Raw genomic sequence first — 19,713 nt, 5'->3', positions numbered from 1 at the left:
CTAAGTTGAGAGTGATTATAATAAATCTGACTGATCAGAGTATGAATTTCATGCAAACAATGCAATTAATTTTATGAAGTTGACTGCAGGTCAAAAGTTTTATAAACTGGCACTAGGTTTACCGAACATGCACTTTTCTTTGTATTATTAAATAACAGAATTGCTAATTACATCAATCAACAAATATAAAAAGCCTAGAAGTAATTTTTCTTTAGATTTATTATTTCAAAGGCACTTCGTGTTGTACATTTATATAGCGCCTTTTCCCCACAAAGCGCTTTACAATATACACACATACAGGAATTTTTTCCCCCCACCATTGAAATGCAGACACCTCTGACCACACCACTGCTGCTTCAAAATATCACCAGCATGAGACTCCATACTTGAGGCCATGGAGATGCTTCTCAGTATTTTCAGTCTCAGCGTGACTTATTATATCCTTTATTTTCAAACTTCCAGCTTGAGCAATTAAAAAGACTGCAACTAGAATACAAACACCAGAGCTTAATTTTGGAACCGAATCACAATTTGTTCACCTTCACTAGGGTTTTAGTTTCTTTGTCAGACTGACAATAAAAACATTTTTTTAAACTAGATTTTTTTTAGTTTACCCTCAATGTAGGTTTTGGGACATCAAGACCTAGATGTTTAAGGATTTAAGGACCTGGTTTTATGAGGAAATGAGCGCCATCAATTTCAACTGATGTTATGTTACAGAGATAGAGATATTCCTCCCTTGTTCTGAAGCAGAATCCGTGTTCGTTTTTAAGGCAAAACTGAGGATGTTTATCACCCAGTGCTGTTAGTAACCATTTTGAATTGTAAAGCACCCTGGGTCTTGCTGCAGAGGATGCCATATAAATGTGTTTTGAGAGGTTTTTGCTTGTTAGTGTCAAAAAACACATAACTAAAAACACATTTTTAAAAAATATCCTAAATCCACTACTTTACATCACTGAAGATGTCTCTCTAACCAAAAAAATAAAAATGGATATCCTAATTTAAGGATTTTTTTTTTTTACTTTGACTCTTTAAAAAGCTACTAAATCATTTCCTTTAAAAAATGTTGCATTGGGGATGAAAAATTCCACAAAAAAAGCAATCATGGTAAACCCTGATAATATAGGGCAATAAGAAATAGACTACAGTCATTTACAGCAGCACTAGCTGCTTCACTGTAAATTATGACTTGAAAGTTTAAAATTTAATTTAAATTAAAATGTAGTAAATATGGTAGCTCTTGTGGAATGAACACACAATTTGCTTCCCTGATCCCTAAATGAAATTAGGCTTCAAAGATATATTTTTTTGATTAACTCTGTAACTGTTCAAATTTACCTGCTGTGTCATTGGGTAGCTGAATGTTGTCATTGGCATTTCTTGTGTGAAGAAAGATCACCAGTAAGTGATATGGACAAGGACTATGACAATCTCAAAATTTCAGGTTTCAATATAAGAGGGAAAGTGTTTACACAGAGTAACAATTTTATCATGAAAGATGGTATCCAGTATTCACACAGCTAAGCTACTCACAAACAGGCAGATGTAAACCCATATGCATATCAATTTTACAAAAAGAAAATAAGTATTTAAAACCTTAATAAAAGATGTACAGAGATCACATTTATTGCATATTCAGTGCATGCCTTCATGTCGTGCATTCCTATGTTACAGCATGTGTGCAACACCAAAGAGCTATCAGACCTTCAGTGCATACCAAGGATTTTTTTTGGTAGCATGGAATACAACCGAACACTCTCAGTGACTACCACACTCCTACGTCCTGATCTTTTTTGCGATCCTGTTAAATCATGTAGCAGCTATAGTAACTGTGACTAGAACTATTTTTCATATAAAGCATTAGCTGTACTTGTAGCTGTCTTTTCATTAGATTTGACAGCTGGAATAATAACCAGTAATCCAGGTCTAGTAGCTCATAGACACTGTTTGGGAACTAGCTATGTATAATTTAAAAATTTACAGAACAATTGCCTAATTGATCAGAAACAGTAAAAAAAAAAAAAAAAAAAAAGCCCTCTGGAAAATGGAGACATCCTGAAGAATTTGAGACGTACCATTTCAAACATGGCAACAAAATAAATGAACCAAAACCCCAAAATGAGGATTACCATCACAGCTCATCTTAAAACCCAAACCTATACAGTACAGCTGCTGAATAGGTGTTCACCTTAGTTTGAAAAGGTTGCCAAAAGGGGAGACTGGAAAAAATGGCCACTAGCCTTATCCCAGGAATAAGAGCATACAGGACAGATAGAAGTCTGCCACTGACCAATGAAATGGAACTTCCAAGGAGAGGTGATAAAGGTTTCAGAGGGAAGGATGGATTTTGAGTCCATTCTTTTTCTCCCATTTAAGTCAATGGTAAAATTCCTATGGACTTCAAAAGGAGGACTGGTCTCTTAATCTGCTTCCCTCCACCATTTCCTTGGGAACTAAAATCATACTCCGCTCCCTAGAACTGTCACATTAACACAGTTCTAAACAGGAAATATTATAGCTGCCAGAGGGATCTATAGATAAGCCAACACTGGAAAGGCTCCATACGCATAGTGGGATAAGCCTATCATTTTAGCAGCAAAAAAAGTTAGGCTCCTGCCATCTTGGTTTAGCCCACCTACACCAGAAACGGTGTACATGCAAACACTGACCATAACACACAGTTACAGAAAGTGTGTCTACCCAAGCTAGCAGTGTGACAAGATAACATGCCATAAAAAGGGCTGCAATACATGGGATAATTCAGAAGTATTAACAGATGATACAAACCGACAACTGTTTGGCCAGGGACAAAAAAAAAAAATGTAGTAACCCTAATTTAACTGGGTTCTTCACTGAAGGAAAGGAAGGTCCATTTAAAAAAAAATCAGATGAACTGACTTCAAATGGTTTACATCCCTAGACAAATCAGATTACATTGATTTAAGCCCAATTTAATTTAGGCAGGTTTTTAACCACAAGAATAAGGACATTCTTAGTACATATTAATAATTAAACCAACATATACACAATTAGCAATATCCTACATAATAATAAATGTTTAAATAGCTTGTTTTGGATTATTCTATACCTAGCTAATTTGTTTAAAAAACAAGCCAAGTAGTTTTATTTTACAATGCACTGTGCCTTTCTACACATTTCTTGTAATCAGTCTCTGTAGCACTGCACCTTTATAGATTTTATGATCCAAATTCAATGGTGTCTTCAGTAATTCTCTTGAACTCATAATTTCCTCTCCCATCCATGTGTAGATAAAACTGGAATAAAAAGTATGCATTAACAACGACAAAAGATATTTTTGTTACTCTTGTTTACCACAACAAATTTTAGTAGAAAGCAATTCGTTAAAAGAGTAAAATCTAAACCCTCATTGAACTGGTTAAGGAATAATTGAGTCCTACTGCAATGCCTGAACAATGTAATCACCCTTGAGAGACAGTATACTGTTTCTTTTATATATAGTCTATCTCCATCTGCTGGTAGATATCATTACAACTTGATTTGTTGTGATAATTATATATGCGAGTTACAGGTCACTTACATAATGAATACCCAATTTGAAGAAAATATGGCATTAATTACATGTGAAACTGTGTATGCTTTTGTCCATATAAAATTAGATATACTGTTTTTGTTTTTATACTGTTTTAAACATTCAAAAGGGTTTTCAGAATGCTTAATGTACTGAACAATCCTTTCCAAACCTCTGTGTAAAGGCAGAATTCCCCACCAGAACCTGAATGCATCCACCAGATTTCTTCACCTCTACACCCTTTGGGAATGGGTAAAACTATCTTATATTGTAAAGGAAACAATGGCTGCTGCTGCTGCTGTCATCATCATCATGTATTTATTTATTTTTACAGGATTAAAAATATCCTAAGTATTCAACAGTATTAAAATCAAATTCTTGTTTTTATAAACAAAAACTCTTAACTGGCTTTTAGGGCACGTACAAAAAAGTCAGACATACAACTCTAACAAAATTTAATGAATATACTTGTAAACACATTCATTAATATCCTAATTTGAAAAACTTCACGATTGTTTAGCTACAAGCCCCTCTAATGAATACCCCCAAATGACAAAAATACTCTGACTTTTGGATATTTTATATGGATAGCTCTTCAGGACAGAGCTATCTGTATAATTTAGAACTGTAAACTGTTTCAATTTTCATTAGTATTTGTGAATATTTCAGATACTGCTAAAGGACTATGAAAATAACATCTATCATCCTTTAAGCAAGCATATTTGGTTGAAAGGCAAGATATTGGAACATAATTGGATTTATAGCTATTTTATACACAATAAAGACTTAACCCGTAATCCCCAAGAAAAAACAAAGACTACATACGTCATGGTGTTTCCACAGAGACTTTCTATGAGAGACTGTGAACAGCGTGATGCCAACCTATGGTAAGAGAACATACACAATAAACATTAACACATACAATATTTTAACTAATTTGCTGATCACCTTGCTTGATATTTTAAAAGGTGAGCTGTGTGTGTCTCTCTCTCACACACGCACACACACCCTCCCCCTTCAAGACTTTAATAATTAACAGGGAATGTATGTAACCACACAGAATTTTTAAGAGAATCAGAAATGATGGTGTAGGAGAAAGGGGAAAAGAAGTGTGAACAGCATGGTGTTTAAAATATTTTCCTTTAGTTGATTTTTGAAAGATGTTCTAACATGTTTAGGTTTTATCTTAAATAAATATACTGGTTTTTAAACTCCAAGTCCTAGATTGCAGCATGGCCAGTGAGAGAGGTTTTATGCCACGAAAAGTATAAAATTATCTTGGGATGTTAAACAGACTTAGATGTTAGACAAGTCTGAATAGTTTGTTTGAAATAAATTATTGAATTATACAAATTTGATGTTTTTACCAGTTTTTCACAAACAACATAAATGTTATACTTCATTTCTACTTTAACTCGTAAACAAACCAAAAACTTACCTTCCGGCAGTGATTGTAAATGTATCCTTCTACATCGACACTAACAGCACTAGTACATTCATCCAAAATTGCAAACTGTGGTTTATGATAAAATAATCTTGCCATCTGAAATGTAAAGCAAAATAGCATTTGTGAATACAGAACCAGCACCACCAATTTCTATAATATCAGGAATTTTAAATAGAAAGCACTTAACTAAAAACTAGAAAGTTACCAAGACAAAAATATATTTATCTTTAACTATTATTAGCCCAATAATGCAGACAGTATTTTAATTTATTCACTCACAGAAAATAAATATACAGATATAACAAAAAAACCCAAAATTTCATATTAAAGCCATGAAAGATACTGCCTATCTACATGCTAATTTTCCTAAGTTTCAGATGTCAATTTTAAAAAAATAAAACAGTAAAAATATTTACTGACTAGACACTGATTGAGCTTCAAATGAATTGTTCTAATACACAGAATTTTGTGAGCATATGATGGAGACATACCGCCATTCTCTGTTTTTCTCCTCCACTGAGCACATCCATCCAGTCCTGAACACTATCCCAGCCACCCTCACGTTCCAGGATTGGACCCAACTGGACATTGTCCAAGTACTCCTGCAGTACCTTCCAGGAGAATAATGGTTATAGGTATAGCTTTATATATGCTTTACATTGTAATGACTCCTCATATTAGCACGGGTATATCTATTAATACCATTCAATAAATATTCATTTAATTCATCCAAAATACTGGTGCTAAAGCATTAAAAATATAACCAAACTTAATCTACTTAATTGCCACAACAACGTGATTAAAAATGAATGACCACTTAAACATGCTTAAAGGAATACTGAAATTCAACAAAGTCCCCAACTTCAAACTTTACTCCAAACATTTAGCATCTTATGCCAAAGCATTTAAAAACATTAGTACTACAACTTGCAGTAGTAGGACCCATTTTTGCAAAGTGCTCCATGCAGGTATGTACATGAAAATAGGGAGGAGCTGCTTGCATAGAGCAGCTTGCAGAAACACAGTCTTACGGGGCCTATCAACAAATAAATGGGAAATAAAGTCAGGCTTTAGCAGATGGATAATATTCTCAACTTCTCTTGGCCTGGAATGCTAATGGGAAGTTTGTAAATGGCTGAAGAAGCAGCCATTCAGTATGGCATAGTTAAAGGCGAACTGATAAGGACCCTGGACTGGTTACAAATTTATGTTTACCAAATAACTCACAAGAAAAGGAAAGGTAGGGTAAGAGAAAGCCTGTTATGCTGCAAAATGTCTCAGACGGAAGGTTTTTAGGACCATCAGTTTTATTAACATTTTATGTTTGTATTCAATGTGGGGGGTGGGGAGGCTTAGAAAGGGTTTCAGAACAGGTCTGTAGTTTGGAAAAACCTGGAGTTTTTTTTCAGAATATAGCAAATATCCCTAAACTTAAAAATAATAAATCCAGAAAAAGACATTATTCTAAATAATGGTCACTGAGATGATTGTTCTTACCTGGTCAGATATCCCCTTCCTCCTCTGGTCATCTAAGGTATCTGGATATATTACTTGGTCTCGGAGTGTCCCAAGGGTCATATATGGTCTCTGGAATTCAGTTGCGAATGGTAAGTACAACCTGACAGACCTTCATAATAGTCAACAAATACAGGCATAAAGGTCGGTATTAAGTACTATGGTACTTTGCTTTACCTGAGGAACATAAAACAACTTTCCCCTTTCAGGTTTGGTCAGTCTCCCACCAAACAGAGGCCACAACTATAACAAAAGAAAAAGAAAGCTTTAACATTTAGAGAAAAAATTCTTTTAATTTAAAAAAAAAAAAAAATACTGTTATTAGTGCAGCCTTACCTCACCAAGAACACGGAAAAGTGAACTCTTCCCACATCCATTTGGCCCACAAATCAGAACATTTGCACCAGATCGAACCTAAAATACAAATCAATGTATGACACTATTAATGAAATGTAAAAAGTCTGCATTGGTCCTGAGATATGCTAGGGTTTCCATAGGCATGAGACCATCTTTTACATAATAAACTCAATTTTGGTAAACTAAAGAAGTCCACCTGACACCTTCTATGTACAGTGTGATGGTGGGGTAAAATTATTCCACACTTAAAAATAATACAAACTACAAAATATTCATGCGACAAGATCAAGGTTTGGGGGTTTAAAGTAAGACAAGTTAATTCAGTTCCATTGTAAGAGACTAATGGTCTTTCAAGAGCCATCTTCAAGTTTTTTCAGTTTACTAGCCTCAATGAAGGCTGATAGCTAACTAATTGAGAAGAGTTTGCTGGGTCCCACGTAAAAATTATAAAATTTGCATGATCCTCTAACTTGTGGACCAAGATCAACAAGCGGTGAGTTCAAGATCACACAGAAGTCACAGACAGGCATTACATTTCTGCCAGGAGAACTGCTGCTCTCCTGCAAAAAACTACAAGTGCACAAGAGTCCACTTAATTTTTCATAGGGGAAACAGGCCTCTTCTGGGAGAAAGATCTTTCTGAGGAAGTCCTTCCTTATGGGAGAAATTCTCTCACAAGAAATAACTTTTGTATGCTCCCTTACCAGACACCCAGGTCTGCAGAAGGGACGGGGATTCTTTTCCCACCATTCTACTCCCCTCCCGCTGATCAGTCTGGGAGGCGAAGGGAGAACTGAGGCAATGCTTCCTGTCTCTTCCCCAAACTGGGGACTGCCCAATTTGGGGAATGGGCTGGGGGCTTTGCCTGGATACTACCCTTCCCTCCCAGACCAGTCAAAAGCTTGTCTAAGTCTATCCCAACCATGCAGTTTGTTCAATAAAAAAATATATATATATATCACTCTCATAAATCTGTGCCTCTGCCATTTATATCTTGCTTTTGTTATATGTCATCTCCAACTTTTGCATGCATTTTGCCTGCTGAAAGTGTAAGTCTTCCATGGGTGGGGCCATATCCCCTTGACTGTATACACAGTAAGCATCACTGTCTAGGCACTATTTTATAAAGTAGCCCAATTTCAGGAAAATTACTAAACTCTGAATTTACCAGATCAAGCTGATACTGTACTTTTCAGATTAAGAACAGACAAGGAATTATTTGGTTATCATGCTTTCCTTCCAGCCTAACAAAGGTCCACAAACTTCAAACAAGGCCCAAGAGTAATTATTCAAGAGTTAATATTTGTAGTACTATACACAAAACTTAAACATGAGGTACTGGGGAGAAAATTAAAATGCAACCTGAACTTCATTTATATTACCTCTCTTAAAAGTTATAGATTCTTATTTTCAACTTTAAAGCACATTTCAGCATTTAAATACCTTTCAACTTCATTACAATTTTGACAGAAATTCTTGTTTTTCAGAATGACTTTTTTATTTTTATATTAAATCTACAGCAGTAACTAGGACAGGAAAAAGTTGAGCTTTCAGTGCCACCTAGTGAACTTACTACATAAAACAGAAGTTATGAAACTTGAAACCTGATGCCTCATTTAAGCAATAATCAACCTTAAATAATGCACCTAGTTCAAGTGTTGGCACATGTGCTCCCCTCTCTGAAAGTGTCAATCAGCTGACAGAGCTCCTAGTGTGGGAACCCATGATGTGCCCCCATGGCTGGTAGTTGTGTCAGCTGATCAGAGCTTTCAGCTGTGAGAGGGTAGTGGATTGAGGGGGGAAAGCAAGCTCCCACAGCTGGGAGCTCTTCTAACAACTGCACTCTCAGCCTCAGGGGAGAACCATCCGGTCCTGTGACTGGGAGCACTATTAGCTAGTTAGCTGATCAGAGCTCCTAGGCCTTGGGACACACCATGTGCTAACATGGCTGACTGCTCAAATCAGGTGACAGAGCTAACAGCTGCAGGGGTGTATGGTGCACCCTGGTGGCTGGGGGCTCTGATCAGCTGACAAGGCTCCCAGCCACAGGGGCTCACCATGCACTCCCCATGGCTGGGAGCTCTGTCAGCTCATCAGGACTCAGCTGGGAGCATTCATTGTGCTTCCCCAGCTGGGAGTCCCAATCAACTGACCCCAGCTCCCAGCCTCCAGAGCACACTCGTGTGCTCCTGTGTACTCTACTGCCCACAGATTCAATTAAAATGTGACAGCAACCTGCCACAACATTTTTACACATATTTTGTATAATAACTTTGTCGCTTATTCCTAGTTTTATTGCACCATAGGAATGAATATGTCCTAAATAGTGACCTGGCCACATATTTAACTGGTTAATCACATCTTAAGTACAATAGGTGTCAGGGGCCTGAAAGTAGGTAGATAAACTGATAAACTTTTTTCACTCTTCCTTGTTTTGGTGGGAAGGAACCTTTTTTTAAATCTCATTACATCCTAGGCTGAATTCATTACACTATGTTGTTCGAATTTCTGATCTATACCACAGCATTTCTGCAAGCATTTCTAGCTATGACTGCAATAAATACGTAAGATGCTTTTAGTTAGTTTAGAACTCAAATGTAGATTTTGATGGAAAAAAGAGGTGAGGTTTTACAGTTGAATTAAAGCATTTGTTTTTAAAATTCACTAAAAGTTTCCCTTTCTACTCATGTAGACATTCACTCTTTGCATTAATTTGTGTACTTTCTGAAGAAAATATAAGACTAAAAAATGGGCAGACACTCTTGGTTTGAAATCAAAAAGTGTTGAAAACATATACATGCATACACACCAGTCAAAATAAGATGTGTATATGTAATGCTACAGCATCAGGCTAATGCAGGAGAACCTCAAAATGAAAGTTTTACATTGTATTGTCAAAAGGAAGTGAAATATAGAAAGTAGAATAAAAACTGCATTAAATTTGAAACGTAGATTTGGAAAAAAACCCTCAGCTTTTAAAACCTAGTATCTGGTGAAGTAATACCAATAGCAATTTTTGATAAAAATATGATTATAATTGACAGCTGCCTGAAAAACATGCCTTGTTTATATTTTTTCCTTTCTTCAAATTAATAGAGTAAATTTGTAGGAAAATCACCTTAATATATTAGAACTTACCTCAAAGTTAAGATCTTTAATCAACATGTCTCCATTTGGTGTTATTAATGGGACATGATCAAACCTATGGGTAGAATTGACAAATTACTATTATTAAGTACATATATACTGAGTATGTATAGTGCTAATTTGTGAAATCTGTGGAAGCTGGTATCAAAATATAGGCAGATGACTTACAGGTGAGTAGACGCACCCAGTGATTAAACCTTGACTGCTTTGTGGAATAGATTTCATAATGTATGTATTTTGCTTTGCTTTTTTAATAAACTGAAGAAGTAGGATGTAATTTGACAGGCACTAACTGAAAGAACAGGCACAGATATGTACTTATCAGATACCTCCAAAACACTTCCAACTGTATATGGAAAATGTTAGGAAGTCAATGTAGAAATTCTAGTCAGGAAAGATAAGGCTTAAGTACCAGGAAAAACAACAACCTGAGGCCATAATAACCTGAGAGCAGAAAAACTTACTGGAAAGGTTGGGTCTAGAGAACAGACAGTAGTAGCAGTAAAGAGCAAAATGGTTGTGAACTGTTTTGTGGATGAGGGATTATGAGAAAAAAATCTAGTAGATACTGAACATATGGAAGTAATACAATTAGCATCTTTATAACAGTATAAACAGACATAACAACTGTATTGCTGTCAAAGGATAATGATACAAGTTGTTACAATACAACTATTACGTTATATAATAGTGATTCTGTAGAGATACGAGTAGCAAAACTATTCCAACTTTAAAACTGCTTTATTCATGTCAAAGTTGGGGTGATCTAGGTAACTTCTATTGCTACAGGATCATGCATGTATAACAGTTAGTATTAACGGCTGCTGTGTTTTCCCAAGCAGCAGCTCATCCTCTCTATTTAAGTGGCTAAAATTTCTCTTTATCCAAACTTGTATTCATAGAGATATAAGGAAAAGTTACAAAGCCATAATTATTGAAGTGCTATCTATACATACTTGATAAGGTTATCAATATTGATGATTTCTCCAGAACCAGGTATCAAAGGAATAACTTGAGTTCTATCTGCATCTTAAATTAATAAACAAAATGAAACAAAAACAAACATTAGAAAGTAGGCTTATGTATATCATGAAAAGAGTGTTATCAATTAAACTTGTCACTTTTACCCTTTTCTTGTGATACCATGGTACGCTGATATTTGCCACTGTTCAACTCCTTTAATACTTGCATCAATTCTGTAATTCGAGCTGTGAAGCTGAAATGAATTAAGAATTCATGTTTAGAAATCTTATTTTATAATTAAATGGAGAAGGAAACCCCTAAAAATATTAAATTACAACTTGAAAATCATAATATTGGGAGGACTAGAATCACATTTCTGCAAGATGACTGAGGGTATAGTTTCTGAAAGTATGTTGCTTCAAAATGTATGCGTTATGTACAAGTTGATATCGCGGGCCTTTAGAATATAACTGCCTAAAACAGAATTACACTAAAGACCTCCCAACTTGAATATTTAAACTCCATAACCTCTGTCATCCACAACTGCCTCTTAAATTGGTCAGATATTTTAAACTTTAAAAAGTATTATAATTTTTAATTTAAATATAGTTAAAATATCAGTATTCTGATACAAAATGTTAAATTGTGAACTTATTTACATACATATTATAAAACACAAATATATACATGGTGGTCAGTGCCAACCCATAGATATTCAAAATATCTACTATTTTTCTGAATAAGATGACATTTAACCTGTAAATATTTAGACTGCTATACTAAGCAAATAAACACAGGCTTGTTTGGTGTTAATTTAGAAGTTCCATGTGTAAACAGAAAATACATTGGAGACATGAGTTGTATTTATCCAAAATAAGATAACTTTGATTAGCCAATATCACTCTTACCCAGCCAATCTGGTCATTTCACGGCCTGCTAGGACTATTCTGCCCAAAGCTTGAGACATTCTTAGTAACATTCTTCCACTCTGATAATAATCCTTAAGCAGCAAAATATAAACTGCGTTTAGTTATGTGAATTTCCAAAATTCAAGCAATCAGAATATTTATTTCTTATTTCTGTTCTATATTACTTACCTCCAATAGTTCTGCATGGTTACTATTTTGATGGCGAGGATGAGTTAGATTCAGAAATGGACGGCTAACAACAAGGTAACCAACCACAGTGGCAAGATCTGCAAGATTTAAAGGTAAACATTTAACACAGTTTGTCATGACAGAAGTAACAAACCACTAGCACTTTGTGAATACTTACATTTAGCAATGATGGTATCTATGAAACCCATAGAGAACCGGAACAAGATGAAATTATGCAAATGTTCCACCTGATAAAACACAGGAGAGAAAAATATAAAGTACATGCCAATATTTGCTATGTTGTCTGCAATTACACCAGAAAAGTAAATTAGATTATAAAAAATTATTTGATTTGTAATAAGTCACAAAGGCCCCAATAAGGATTGCAACCTCATTGGGTCAGACCAGGGGTTCTCAAACTGTGTGTTGTGAGCAACTTAAAAGGGAGGCGCAAACTTAACTCAAAGGGTGCGCACAGCAGCATGGGAAGCGGCATGCAGTGATGGCATGGAAGGGTGGATGGCAGTGGCAGCTGCTGAGCGTGAACTCCCCGTCCCCTGCCACCACCATTCAGCACTTGGGGTCATGGTATCACAGAGTTTGAGAACCCCTGGGTTAGACACTACATAAATACATGCAGACAGCTGTCCCTGCATACAAGTGCTTACCAACCAATCTACTAGAAAACACAAAACTGAGTAACAAGGAAGAAAAGGAAAACATATGTGTAGTGGAAAAAAAGAGGACATAAGAAGAGTGTAACAGGGGACTAGCCCCTGTTACGAAGAGTACAGAAAGACGACCAGAAAGTAGGCTTGGTCTCTTTAAGATCAGGACCTTTTGGACCAACAAGGGCCAGGTGCAACTGAGTGGGTCCCATGACTGGGAGAGGGGAGCAGCTCGGAAAGATAAAAGCTCAACCTGCAGAGGGGTTGGGGTAGTGGGGCCTTGACCAAGGAGAAGGCCAGATTGCCAGCCAGGAGGACAGCAGACCCAGCCAAACCCTGTAAGTAGCCCCAAAAGGGGAAGAAGTTTCATTGGAGTTTTCTTTTTTTGCTGATTTGGTAAACTAAGGGTTCATAGGCCAGAGCCCTGAGGAGGGGAAGAAGTTTATGTTGAATATTTTTTCTTTTGTTTGACAGACATCCAGTGGACTAGGAGTGGCTGTAAGGGGAGATGCGGAACTGCAGGACAGGGTGTCCCAACACCGCCTAACTTACTTCCCAGGAAGAAGCAGGGGGAGCTGCTGGTGACAGCCTGAGCGCCTGTTGCAGTGATGCAAGACTAAGTAAGGTGGTGGCAAAGTCCAGAGTCTTGGGTTCTAACCCCAGAGGGCTGGAAACCCTGGATTAGCCAAGAGCCTGAAACCCTGAACCGAGAGGCATAGTTTAAGGAACCAGACTGCAAGAAAGAAGGAAACTGGTAGAGGCAATGATCTAATCAGAAAACCCAGGACAATACCCAACACTAGGAACCCCACCAGGCAGTGAGACACAGCCTCAAGCCCCACCCCCTTCCACTTTGAGCAGCAGTAAGACCTCCCGTATTAATGCTTTTCCCAACAAGGGGTAGCAGATGAGCAGCACTGGGAAGACTCTGAGTAGGGCAGGGAGGCAGGACAGGCTGCAACAGGTGGAGGGATCCCCTTCCCCCTGCCACAAAGTGAAATAAAGATCACTTTTGGGTAGAGTTGCTCTGGCTTCAAATAATCAGCAAATGTGAAGTAAGTAAATAATGAGCTAAACCTAAACTAAAACACCTAGGCATAGTTATTGTCTGATATTTATATACTGTTCTATAATAGGTATCACAACATAAATGGCTTGGAGGAGGAATTTAAGGAGTTGATAATGATTTTATTGGCTGCCTCTCCAAGATGGTACAACATGCAAGTAGAATAAAGTATGGAGGTGTTTTAAGTAGACAGACAACTGCTGAATTTAGCATAAACTAGCAAAGAAAAGGAAACAAGAGTGGATAGATACTGGAACAAATAGCTGAAGACTGTGAAACTGATTACACATAGTTTAAGATGTGATCTGATGGGAAAGAGACAACCAGCAAATGGATTCAATGGTAGCAAACAGGTATATTACACAAGCAGAATTACAGAACCAGGAAAAGAGCTATAGCAGCAGGGCTGGGTTTTTTTAATGAACTCAAAAGAAGCAAAAGGGCAAGAGGTTCAACCAACCAACATGGGAAATGATAGCTGACTAAAGAGCTTCAGGAGAAGTTTTTTAATATTACACTTTGTATGCATTCCCCAGTGCATTTCTGCTATGAGCAAGAAAGGCTCACTGCTTTCACCCTTTTCCTCACAGCCATGTATCTTATTCTTTTTGATGAATATGCAGTAAAAGCTGTGTTATCTGGCACTTTATCATCCGGAATGCTTTATTAACCGGCATCTATCCCACCATGGCAATTCCCATTTCACCACCGTGAGCTAAGTCCCCACAAGCCAGGCAAAGCAGCTTGCATAGGGCCCCGCTCCCTGTCCCCTGGCCCACTGACACCAGGGGGTGAAGACCCTGGCACACCGGATGTGGCGGGAGGGGCGGCAGTCTGAACAGGCAAAGACACCTCCAACCCACCAGGCTGGAGATAAACATAACTCTCAGATAACCAGCATACTTGATTAACTGGCACCCCCCATTTCCCCTGGATGCCAGATAACAGAGCTTTTACTATACAATCTATCTTCCTGAATGGAATATGACAGGGGTATCAAACTCACACAGCCCTCTGGGCTGGATCTGGATCCAGATCATGGAGCTCCTCACAGTCTGGATCCAGATAGTAGGGCTTCTTGTGGTCCCAGATCCAGATCCACATCTGGCAGTAGGGCAAGTGGTGTCAGGGAGCCATGAGGGTTAATGCAGTTACTGCTCAGTCCTCACCACCACATACGTTCCCAGTGGAGCTCTGTACATCATATTCGGCAGCAGGCCCCAACCCTGAATTCCCAGTCCCCTCTTGGAGCCCCATAGGCCAAACAACATAGCTCTGATTAATAGATCCAGCTCAGAGGCCATGTATTTGATACCCCTGGAATACAAGATGCATGCTTTTTTCCCCACAAAATTGACATTTTACTTGGTTAATTAACAAAATAATGGGCAGCTATACTTCAGTATACAGCTATACATCATCTGGGTCCAACCACCACAGGAACCCAAGACTGCTCCAAAATCGGCCCTCTCCCATTAGTGAAGCTATCGTTCTTTTGCCCAGAGGCACTATTGCAAGTCTGTATAATATGTAGTAAAGATCATTTCAGTTACAGTAGCAAATCACTCACTCACTGAAGTAAAGATTAGGCTGTTAGGACATATTAGAAATTTAGAGTTAAAATTCTTAGAATCCAAGAGTGATTTTGGTGCATGTGCACCAAAGCAGCTGGTAGTGGGGTTCCCTCAAAGACCTTTCACCAGTGTAGTTCTGGCTGAAGGACAGAACGAACAGAAACAAAGCAACCAGCACTTCTGAACCATCATGACAATATTCCTTACAATGTTTACAATTTAAAAAGTTAGCATTTATGATATTCAAATCTTACCAGTTTACGAAAGGTTTTATGAATGGTCTGTTTTTCTCTTACATTCCCATTATAAAAAGCAATTTCTTCACTAAAAGATAAAAAAATATATATATTGAATTTCTTTACCCAAACATTCCACAAGACAAAGGCTTAGCTATAAAAATGAAGTTTTAGAAAACTGCTGCATTTAAATTAACTTGTGAACAAGGAGGAGTTTAATATTAACCACAAGAAAATAGCAGGACATCGTTTGTCCTTTAAAATGGGAGATGAAATGGAATTTTCCCACTAGCTGGTGGTCTGCAAAATTATGTAAACCTTGGTTTCAAAATTAATGAATTCTGCTAGATTTTTACAATTTACTCAAATAGTTTTCTTCCATCTGCTTTGTAGGACAATGATACTGCTTACAAAAAAAAATCCTATTTACAGCTATTCTCCAAACAAATCCATACCTATTTGTGATAAGACGTGAGTTGACATATCTGTACTCCCCTTCATATTTTTGTTCAATAATGGTCATCTTACCAATGGGTCTCCTCAGACGTGTGAGGAAAAACCCTGAAACAATCAAGTAGGCCATCATGGTTGCTGGACCCTGTACACAGTAAATAAATAAAAATAAGGACCCTACAATCAAAGGGTCTCACATATTCCAGCTTTTACACACCAAATGAACTATGCCCATCAGAGGCTCCTTTAATTCTTCCTTTCCTCCCCACAAGCTGCCTTTGAGCACTCTTCTAATCCCTTCTATTTCAGCAACTCACTCAATTCCCTGTCATGCTAAGGATTCTGTTTCCCACTAACCTCCTTCAATTTTCTACCTGCCTCATATCCACCCTCCTATTCCTGCTTTCCTCATCACCGCCATTTCCTCCCATCATTCCTCTCCAAACACTGCTATGCTCCCTTCCCCCCCACCAAGTCCCTAGTGATTCCATCCTCCAACCTCTCTTGATTTCTCCCTTCTCACCTGTACATTCTCTAGGTCATTATTTCACCCATAACATTCTCAGACTTTATTCTCTCCCCGCCACAAACAATTTTTACTGTTTAAACAGATTTGAAATTTCAGATTTAAACCACTTAGCACCATTACAAAATACCCCCTAAAAAGGCACTTTCATTGTTCACATTTAGTAAAAAGTACAGTAAACAGTGCTAGCCATTAAGGAAGCAACATTTGACAGCAATTGCACAGTGGAATGCAAGACTTATCACTTCTTAGTTATTATATGCGTAGAAAAACGATAGTTGTATCTCAGATTCAAACTGTTTAACAGTAATCTTGAGAAGGTAAAATAAATACATGAGAGCTTGTATTCATTCTTTTAAATGTTTTAAGAAACCTAAGATGTCACTTCACTTGTATCCTTATTATAAAATGTCCTAAACTCTACTTAAGAAATAGCTCAGCTCTTCTTTGTTGGAGTAATTTGCATAGAAATAGGAAACACATTTTTGCTGAATGTAGGCTCCCTTGATACAAGACCTTGATCCAGCTAGAAAGAGTACTACATTAAAATGGGACTTGTGTAACCACTGAAAGGAAACAAAGAACTTGTTTGTCTTTCTAGAAGTCAGCTATCCGCTTAAATGTGATCAGAGAATTTGGAGACTGTATTTTATTTTGGCACAAAACAGAAACCTTTAACAACATTTCAGAATTAGCATGAAAGCAAAACAGATTATATCTGTTCTTTCTTTTCAAATAATGAGTGATCCTAAGGTTAGTAATTCAATACACAAAGGGACAGAATAGCTAAAAAAAAATAGTGTTTGCTTACTTACATGTAAATAAACAGCATAAAACCAGTTAATTTACCTGAGCTCCAATTGCACTTGTTAGCTTGAAGATATACAAAACTATATCCAAAAATGGCTGTAACCAAAAGGGGACAGTATTAGAATACAGAGAAAGAACATGTATGTAAAAATCCAGAAGAAACAGATACTTCTGCATATTAAAATTGGCATGTGCTACAATTAACATGCTACAAAACAAGGACTCAGTTTAACTAGAATCCAGAAACAAAAGCAACATCCTAATCTGCCTGACAGTTCAGCTTGATATACGATCAAAAGAATAGTGACATCACATACGTTTAATACTCATTTTCAGGCCATCTGTAAAGTATATAAACATTTTGTTAAGGTTATTATATGGCATCTTTTGGCTCAACTGCTGAGCAAAAGTGGGCAAAATCCCATTCTTACAAAAATGATCCTTCAGAATACGGTGCATTGGATGAAAGAAATGGCACACAGATAGCTATGCATAAAGAATATAAAGAATATCCTACCTGAAGGACAGGATAGATATCTTACGAAAGACTGTAGTAATACTAATGGATGCCATTCATCATGGGTAACATTTTCAAAGTCCAAACATCTTAAGCTCAGGTTCTATTGCCAGCTACTATATACTAGGCATGCTCTAATTCTGAAAACCCTGCCTTTAGGGAATACAGACCATATACTAAGAACTTTAGTGAGATACATCTGCTAATATATTTAGGCTCTAGGAATTAAGTGTGCCTGTCTGTTTGCATAAGTTTATAAGGGTATCCCTTGCGTATTCAATACGCTACAAAAAAAATTAACTCACCATTCATGAATTATTGTAAAGATACTTAAGAGTGGTCAAACAATTACTACATGTGACAGAAGCCAAAGTGAAAGGGGTTTTGCTATTAATACACATATAATTTTTGCTAACTTCTACAATGTAAAAATAGGATAGCCTACTTTAAATGACCCATAAGCATCAGACCTGTGAAAACAAGGTCTTAAGAAGTTAGTATTCTAGAACAGTTTTTTTAACCTTTTTTTCATTTGCAGGCCCCTAAAAAATTGTGAATGGAGGTGTGGGCCCCTGTGAATTGTAACTGCAGGTATTCACAGAGTTTTGATTGATCAGAGTCATCTTTTGCAGACCCCTTAAACACAGTCTGTGGACCCCCAGGGGTCTGCAGACCACAAGTTGAAAACCACTATTTTAGAAGGTCACCTGCCTAATCTTACTAAGCAGAGGGAAGGAAAGAGGGAACAGCTCATTTCTTGTAAATGTATACGATGAGTGCAGTAAATTAGACCATTGTTACATGTTATTGATGTTTTCCCCCACCTCTAGTTTGAAGGTTCATACCAGGAGAGGTATGAACTGGAACTTAAAAGTACTGCACATTAGCAATGTGCTTAATAAACATTCTAAATACAATACAAACTTCTCTTGACTTATTCCCAGATTACTATAACTATCCTAGAATCAATGCAGTTAACTGCACTGTAGTGTACATGCTTGCATTTTAAGAAAATAATCAACTGAATGACTGTTTCCTTTTCATTGTCAGGTTAGGATTTTTAAAAAAGATATTATTTCTAGCCTCATTATTAATATAACGTATAAAACAATGTCAAGTATTTTAGGAGTTTTGTTTATTTTGCCTGCTTCACTCAGCTTGGTAAATGAGAAAAGGTTGATAACCACTGTTCTAGAACATTTAAGTGCAAAAGAAAGTGATAATGGGCAGAGGTAGTGTTCATCTTTGTATGACTTCTTGCATATAATTAAACAAAAATGAAATGTTACCATTTTCTAATATGTGGGTTACAAATACTACAAGGAAATGTTCTATACATTTTTGTTAAAGAAAAGCATGTTTGTAAAAACACTTACGATGATGTTAGAATTTGAAAAATACATTAACCTGCTACAGCTAGGTCTGAACTAGATGACACCATTGGAGAATCATAAGTACTGTGTTTATTCACAACAAATCCACCACTGCCTGAACAAACAATTCTATAGAATTTATATAGAAGACATTTCAGAAACCTATTTTTTCAAGCCTTCATTTTTTTAATGAGAGCTATAACAATGTCAGATGAGTCTACAGACCGAGAGCTCCTATGTCACTCCACAGCTGATTTGTTGAATAGCAAGTCACCCAAGTAAATATTTGAAGCCTGCCTGCCCACTAATTTGCATACAAGAAAAACTATTAATATGCCTACAGGATATTAATTAAACTATTAATATGCCTACACTGTTATTCCTCTACTCCACAGCCAGATATCATACCTG

General features: G+C 36.9%; 1 protein-coding gene across 1 annotated transcript in view; it reads right to left on the bottom strand.

The window, feature by feature from the left end:
* Positions 1-201: 201 nt before the first annotated feature.
* ABCD3 (ATP binding cassette subfamily D member 3) overlaps positions 202-19,713 on the bottom strand; it is a gene marked incomplete at its 5' end in the record, with an annotated part of 56,876 nt that continues 37,364 nt past the window's right edge. The window contains 16 exons of the mRNA XM_019528339.1: positions 202-3,278; positions 4,379-4,435; positions 4,992-5,096; positions 5,492-5,611; positions 6,498-6,587; positions 6,693-6,758; positions 6,852-6,929; positions 10,011-10,074; positions 10,976-11,048; positions 11,147-11,235; positions 11,891-11,982; positions 12,080-12,177; positions 12,258-12,327; positions 15,642-15,711; positions 16,079-16,221; positions 17,452-17,508. Of these exons, the coding sequence (XP_019383884.1) occupies positions 3,201-3,278; positions 4,379-4,435; positions 4,992-5,096; positions 5,492-5,611; positions 6,498-6,587; positions 6,693-6,758; positions 6,852-6,929; positions 10,011-10,074; positions 10,976-11,048; positions 11,147-11,235; positions 11,891-11,982; positions 12,080-12,177; positions 12,258-12,327; positions 15,642-15,711; positions 16,079-16,221; positions 17,452-17,508 (1,350 nt within the window). The remainder of the gene's footprint in view (positions 3,279-4,378; positions 4,436-4,991; positions 5,097-5,491; positions 5,612-6,497; positions 6,588-6,692; positions 6,759-6,851; positions 6,930-10,010; positions 10,075-10,975; positions 11,049-11,146; positions 11,236-11,890; positions 11,983-12,079; positions 12,178-12,257; positions 12,328-15,641; positions 15,712-16,078; positions 16,222-17,451; positions 17,509-19,713) is intronic.

The sequence above is a fragment of the Gavialis gangeticus genome, unplaced genomic scaffold, assembly GCF_001723915.1.
Source record: "Gavialis gangeticus isolate Ggan-Ray unplaced genomic scaffold, GavGan_comp1, whole genome shotgun sequence".
NCBI classification, from domain to species: domain Eukaryota; kingdom Metazoa; phylum Chordata; order Crocodylia; family Gavialidae; genus Gavialis; species Gavialis gangeticus.
This window is presented reverse-complemented; position numbering and strand designations above follow the sequence as displayed.